Source organism: Lissotriton helveticus, chromosome 4_1, assembly GCF_964261635.1.
Source record: "Lissotriton helveticus chromosome 4_1, aLisHel1.1, whole genome shotgun sequence".
In the NCBI taxonomy this organism is placed as follows: domain Eukaryota; kingdom Metazoa; phylum Chordata; class Amphibia; order Caudata; family Salamandridae; genus Lissotriton; species Lissotriton helveticus.
The window spans coordinates 818,651,614-818,659,125 of record NC_136063.1 but is presented as its reverse complement, the minus strand read 5'-3'; the positions used below and the strand labels follow the sequence as shown (position 1 = coordinate 818,659,125).

At 44.5% G+C, this 7,512-nt stretch overlaps 1 protein-coding gene across 1 annotated transcript in view; it reads left to right on the top strand.

Moving 5' to 3' along the window:
• The first annotated feature begins 795 nt into the window (after positions 1–795).
• METTL4 (methyltransferase 4, N6-adenosine) overlaps positions 796–7,512 on the top strand; it is a 345,433-nt gene continuing 338,716 nt past the window's right edge. Inside the window, exon 1 of the mRNA XM_078685692.1 lies at positions 796–1,074. Coding sequence (XP_078541818.1) covers positions 859–1,074 — 216 coding nt within the window. The 5' untranslated portion in view covers positions 796–858. The remainder of the gene's footprint in view (positions 1,075–7,512) is intronic.

The window sequence follows — 7,512 nt, the reverse complement described above, 5'->3', positions numbered from 1 at the left end:
TCTGCTTCTTTTATCAGTTTCCCGCTGCCGAAATACAGTTAACATCGACTTTGGTGGAACTATATTTTCATTAGGTTTTGCATTTTACTATAACAATTTATCACCCAGAGAGATTAACTGATTTGCACAGAATCACAGGATGTTTCCTGGCACCGCTGAGACACTAAGATCCCCAGTCTGCAGCTCTGGCAGCTGTGCCAGTCTCTCAACTCCTGTGTTATCTCTCTGCGAGCTCTTTCCTTCTTCTGGACGATGATTGATGAAAACAGCACTTTATTCATTACATAGGCAAAACCGATGCATTACCAATGCTTGTTGATACTTATCTCTTGACATTTACAGACTGCTTTGTTCCAACTCTCTATAAAGTATCACTGTATCACACCTAAAACGAATGTCGAACCTAACCACACTAAAACATGGAAATGTCACACATAAGCAAGCTGTAAACTTGGCAGCTGTGTCTGTTACACAATTTTTACATTCACAACACTGTACACTGAATCATGGCAACTGTAGTTTCTATGATAGAAATAGGGTGCACTCACTTCCCAGTCCAAAAATAGAAGTGAAAGTACTTGAACTAATAAAAACGTTGCGCTGGTAATTTTACGAAATCTTGCAACAAATATCAGTAACTTCATTATCAGGCATTTTATCAAATCAGGTTGTAACAAATATATTTTACTCAATACCACCCATGTATCCCTAAACATTTCTGTCGATAGCAAAGGGCTGATGACTAAGGAGGAGGAGGCTTTCGGTAGGGGGCGCGCATCGGTTTTCTTCATAAGTGTGAAGTTAAAGGAGGAACAACTGACTGCCAGTGGAGGGGCTGAAAATTGCCCCAGACTCGCCATGTCTGTCTTGCTGCAAAGCCCCGCCGGGTGGCTAGTCGACCATCTCCGTTTTGTGAACAACCAGTATAAGCATGACCCGCGCCTGTGCTTTCGAGACCATTACTTTCAACTTCAACGGCCTCATATCCCTGGGCCAATTTCCGCTGACGCCACGGAACCTGCGCTGGTAACCACGACCTGTAAGGACTCGGAGTTACCTCAAAGCCGCAAAAGAGTAAGTGGTCTTTGGAAACAAAAATTCACGTTCTGCTTTGGTTCGTTCTGCCTGCCTGCCCCCTCCTCTGAGGGCGGGACCATTCGCTGTGCTCTATTGTCCCGCGAAATCAGCCTCATAGGCTGTGCAAACATAGTGGCCATATTGGAATGGTAGCTCCGTGTATACTTTAAGCAAGTACCTCCCTGGAAAACGAAACTTGCCCCCTCAAACCATTATCAAACTGTATCATTCTTTATGACTTTTCAAGATGTTACATTTTTTAAATATAGACGTGTCTGTTCCGGTTAATTTTGTGAATTCTTGACAAATTGACGTTCAACAGATGAATAGTTACAACTTTGCTGCAAATCATGTAAGTCGGAAATGTCTAACAGTGGGCTTCCTCAAATTGTCATGCGTTTTCGGCCGCTCCTTGTTTGGGTAGGCTCTCTGTAGGCGATTGAGGAGATCGACTGCCAATTTCGAACGGAGGCGTCTATGGGCATTGGGCAAAATAGTACAGGTGCTAACCCTGCTGTAAACGTTCGTAGTCGAGCACATGTAATAAAGTGATACATTGCATGATAGTTTTTCATTTTAAATATACTCGTCAAAATGGATACGATTACAACAAATATGTTTGAAGTTGTAATGCCAATGTTTATAGGCTACTGACAGATCTTTGAAAAGGGAAATAATGATTTCACAGCTGCAAAGCAGTTTCTGCAGATTTCGAAACAAAGCACTTTTTTAAACATACTTTATCAACCTTCTGGTTATATACAGTATATTAGTATTTTGCACAGTGTCACAGTTCTGGTATAGCATGTTGCTTCCTTCCATACAAGGACGTAGCATATAAAATACTGTAGGTTGCAGGGGCGCAACTAGGTCTTAAGTTGGGGGGGCTGACATGGCATAAAAAGGGGCGTGGTTAACATTGTTAATGGGGGCGGGGCTAAATTGGCAGACAATCAGGATCGGATAATGCTCAGGCCAAGCTAAGAAAAAGAATTGGCAAATTCTGCATTCAAAACTGGACAACAATCAGTTTTATGAGAAGTAAATTGGAGAACAGAGGGTAATGTGAACCATTTATATAACAGACAAGGGATTAGTTCATCTTGCAATAAATTGTCACTCAAATACATTATATTGTCTCACAACGATATTATGTAGACGGTTAAAATTACACCCTTTTTTCTAATGGAATGCCCATGAAACTGGGTCTAAAGAGCCCAGAACAACATGCTACTCTCTGAAAAACCTAGACTGTTCACAGATATAATTCACACAAAAAAGGGAATTCTGTCCACCCCCCAAAGACAAAGAAGGAATTTGAGATTTTGCAATGTGTACATTTGCAGTGTTGTTACAAACTACAGTATCAATAAACATTAATTTATTGGCAGTACAGACATTAAAGCATGGTGCTTTAATGTACAGGCATAATAATCATGCTGGAATTCAGAAGGTGCATGAGAAATAATAAAGCATTTACATTTTGATAATATCATGTTACATTTGCTGTTCTTCGCACTTACTACCCCATATGAGGTGTTGAAGCGATTTTTGGTGGGTAGCACACTACTCTGGAACCCAAACAGAATTAGTGGGGACTGATATAGGGAAATATTAAATTAATCTGAGTGGTGGAGATCTTAGTCTGTTATTTGTATTGAAAAGGAATAGTGGAGCAATAGAAGAAAGAAGGAAGGGTCTGGAATGTTTTTTTTTTTGGGGGGGTAACAGCAGTAGGAAGGGATTTGGGATGGAGGTGGAAGAGTCAGAGTGAAAGGTTTAGAAAGGCTTATTTGGGCGATCTGAATACTAAAAGAGGTATGAGATGATGGAAGGAGGGGTAGAGGATAGAAGAGTATGGGGTTTAGGATGAATGAAAGAGTGTAGGTAGAGAATATACTGATAGAGGTATGGGGTTAAAAATAGGGCAGTGCATTGGAGAGAGTAGTAGAGTGAGGTTTGAGATGAGTCGGGTGGAGGTAGGGAATATATTGCAAGAGATATATGGTGACATCTAGGGTAGTGCAAAGTAATAAACATAAAGATACTTAAGTACATGAAAGGTATCTAAATGCATAAGGAAGGAAATCTATGTAGAATAAAGTTGCATTTAATAAACTAAGACTTTCAAATGTTGTTGTACTTGTGTGTTTGTGTAAGGTGTTAGATCATTCTGTACCATTACAGAACACTATCCCGCCTGAAATAAAGGAATAAGCTAAAAACCTGTATTTTCACACTATAGTTCCTTCCACCAAGCTGAATCTGTTATAAGTTTCATATCTATAGCACCAAGAGGCTCCTAGCGTACATGTTTAACAAATGGCCAAATAATACCAAAGAATGAAGAAAATAACAAAACGAGACCACACACAAGCCAATTTATCTAGTAAACAAAATATGAAATGAAACTAATAAAAAGTAATTATCACAGTCTAGACTCATGGCCTGGGAACAAGCCTGGTGTTATATATCAGCTTAACACATTGGGCCTGGCTTCAGATGGAGGAAATTCTTACAAAGAACCAGTAGCGGTCGGTGGTGGGAGTGCTGTCGGGCGGTGATGTGGGGTGGGGCAGGGTGAGGGGTAGAAAACTATGGAATACGGCCAAATACAGGTAAGTAAACATAAAAATAAATAAAATGAATTTCATTGCACGCACTGCATCGCCAAATGCGATGCAGTGCGCACAACAAAATTTGTTTTATTTTTTTTTCATGTTCTTAAAATGTGTATTATGATGATGTAACAATTGAATTACTGCACAGTGAATATTTAAGATTGGCAGGTATTATCGGTCTTTATTGAGATAGAGGGTGAATCGAAGAAAAACAAGAAAATAAACTAAAAATCCACAAATAAACTTACAAACCTGTCTACAATACACATACTCCCAATCCAAACCTAGGACATGGTAGACATATTCGGCCATCATCTGTTTTTACAGTACTGCAGACTTCTTTAGAAAGGCCGATCCTACCCCTTGACTGGATGTAGTAGAAGTGGGCCCCATATGCTTCAAACATCATCACGGACAGGGACACCCCACCTGTGGCACCACTGGCCGGGGCCACTCTGCAGATAAGGGGGCGTGTTCTGCTTCACATCAGCATCACATCTCTTGCAAGGACATGCCAGGGCCACCACCGCCTCAAGGCCACTTGCTGAGAATGCGGCTACGATCTGCTTCGCAACAGCATTACTTGGAAGTACCACCCATCCATAGTACCTCTGCTTCGCAACAGCATCACTTGCAAGTACCACCCATCCATAGTACCTCTGCTTCGCAACAGCATCACTTGCAAGTACCACCCATCCATAGCACCTCTGCTTCGCAACAACATAACTTGTAAGTACCACCCATCCATAGTACCTCTGCTTCGCAACAGCATCACTTGCAAGTACCACCCATCCATAGCACCTCTGCTTCTCAACAGCATCACTTGCAAGTACCACCCATCCATAGTACCTCTGCTTCTCAACAGCATCACTTGCAAGTACCACCCATCCATAGTACCTCTGCTTCGCAACAGCATCACTTGCAAGTACCACCCATCCATAGCGCCTCTGCTTCGCAACAGCATCACTTGCAAGTCCCACCCATCCATAGCACCTCTGCTTCGCAACAACATCACTTGCAAGTACCACCCATCCATAGTACCTTTGCTTCGCAACAGCATCACTTGCAAGTACCACCCATCCATAGCACCTCTTCTTCTCAACAGCATCACTTGCAAGTACCACCCATCCATAGTACCTCTGCTTCTCAACAGCATCACTTGCAAGTACCACCCATCCATAGTACCTATGCTTCGCAACAGCATCACTTGCAAGTACCACCCATCCATAGCGCCTCTGCTTCGCAACAGCATCACTTGCAAGTACCCCCCATCCATAGCACCTCTGCTTCGCAACAGCATCACTTGCAAGTACCACCCATCCATAGCACCTCTGCTTCTCAACAGCATCACTTGCAAGTACCACCCATCCATAGTACCTCTGCTTCTCAACAGCATCACTTGCAAGTACCACCCATCCATAGTACCTCTGCTTCGCAACAGCATCACTTGCAAGTACCACCCATCCATAGCTCCTCTGCTTCGCAACAGCAACACTTGCAAGTAACACCCATCCATAGTACCACTGTCCGGCCCACTCAGCAGACACGGGGGCAGGTATGTGTGGCATCACTGCCCCAAGCCCACACAGCTGAACTGAGGCCTAGCACGCGCCCCTGACCACCACCTCCATCACACTTGTGGTGTAAGGTGAGGACACACCAGGTGTTGCAAAACTTCACAGCCATAATTCTCAACGCAGGATCTCTGCTCTCACTTCACCATGTTACCCTACAGCCCACCCAGGAGTGCAGAAACCAAATCAAAGCACCTACATCCATCGATGCAAACATTGTGGGGAACCAGGGCCTAACATTTTATTTCCAACCAAGTAACACCCTTCAGTGGCAAGATTTGTTAAAAATAATAAAATCGGATTGATCATAGAACGGACCAGTCAAGCATTAAATTAAAGAGTTGCTTTCCCCTCGGCTGCTAGCACCTTCCTATTAGAAGTTGGGCCACTGTTGACAGCATCTGGTGACAGCCCCACCCCAGGCACCAACTGTAGGTGCTTCCATTCTCCCTACCTCAATGTGCCGCTTTCATAGCCAGCACGAGCACTGAAACCAGTGCCAAAACCCACTAGGAGCTATATCCGTGCTTACGCACATTCACAGCTCTTCTCCACCCCAACAATCCCTTCCAACCAATGAAGGGGCCATAGGACGCAATGAGCAGCACTATCGTGCACCCCTATTCACTGTGTCCAGTCAGGAAACTGATAATGCTTGTAAACCTGGGATGTAATGGCGCACAGCGGCGGGTCGCATAAAGAATGACCGTACATTACCCACAGGACGCGAGTGTGGTGCTCTTCACAGAGCCCTCTAACATTTACCATTGCAATGTGTCTCCCCTCCTCACGTAGATCTGCGGTTTGAGCAACGCTCCAAGTACAGGCTGGATACAAGTAAGGACAGCTCCTAAGGAAAAAAAATCAGTTGAGGTGTTCCTCGAAAAGCTGTGTCCAAAATGCCCAGGGCAGGCGGGGCCTCACTTGAGAGAGTGTGAAGATGTGCACAGCAGGGGTAAAGGGATGGCCAGTGCAGGTGACGCTTTTCCTTTGTAAAGGAATTCCTGCTGGCGTCATATCTCCCTGCTGTGCACATCTTCACACTCCATGATGCACAGCACATCAAACGTGCTTAAGTGAAATCTCCTGCTTCAGGCAAGGAAATCACCTCGGTGGCACCCCTCTGAAAGAAAACAAAAGGTAGGGGGCAGGGAGGGTTGCTGAAACCGTCAGAGGATAGCTGCCTCCGGCTGGTTCTGGGCCTCTCTGAAGGGGTCATTAAAATCCACAATCTCGGATTCTAAACCATCCGAGAATAAATGTGGAGCCTTAATGCAAATGAAAGTGGGGAAACGGTTTTCATACTTTCCTTATTTTACATAATTGTAAGTCAGGAAAGTATGTTGTGCTGTCATCTGAACCTTGGCAGCCCGGGCTGGAGATTACGACGGGGGGGGCTGAAGCCCGCTCAGCCCAATGGGTGTTGCGCGCCTGGTAGGTTGTCGTATGCATCTTTGTTTCTTGGTTGCACATAACGTCGCTACATTTTACCAGTGTTTCATCCCCTTAATAAGGCCACCTATATATGTGGAGTCATGAAATCAACACAACATAGTACATATTCCAAAACGGGCCCTGATATATAGACCATTTCTAATACTAAACACTCCCCTCCCTCCCGATGAACTCATTAATTGTTTTATATAACACAATAGCCGTCAGTAGCTCCCAAGCACTCAATTACTGGTGATGACAGAAGAGTTACAGCATACTTCCAGTATACTGACTTGATGTGTCCTGTTTATGCTAGCACTAGACAACTTGTCTCAACTATTAGCCATCGCTGAGTATTCCTCCAACAGAATATTCCACTCAAGCGAAATGTTTTTTTAACGTAATTCCATACTTTCAGCCCTGCCCCACCTGTTCACCTCGTTATACCAGTCCATGATTGATGGTGGCTTTCTTGCCTTCCAACGCATTGTTATTGTTCTTTTAGCAAGTATCAACAGCACATTGCGGAAACGGGCTTGGGGTTTCCACTTTTAGCTTTTATATTCATACCTAACAGACAGCATTCCATCGTATCTCTACCCCTCCCTGGCAACAGTGTAGTACATACTTTGTGTATGGGTCCCGGGGGGACGTGGCACGAGCCAGTGTCCCCCTGGGATAGTTCGCGCGGTGGGACGTCCCACGCGGCGCGATTGGTCAAGTTGGGGAGTGGGAGGGGCTGGTTTGTGCTCGTGTTGGGAGCGGGAGGGTGACGTCACTCGGGAAGAGTGAGGGAGCTGTGGCGT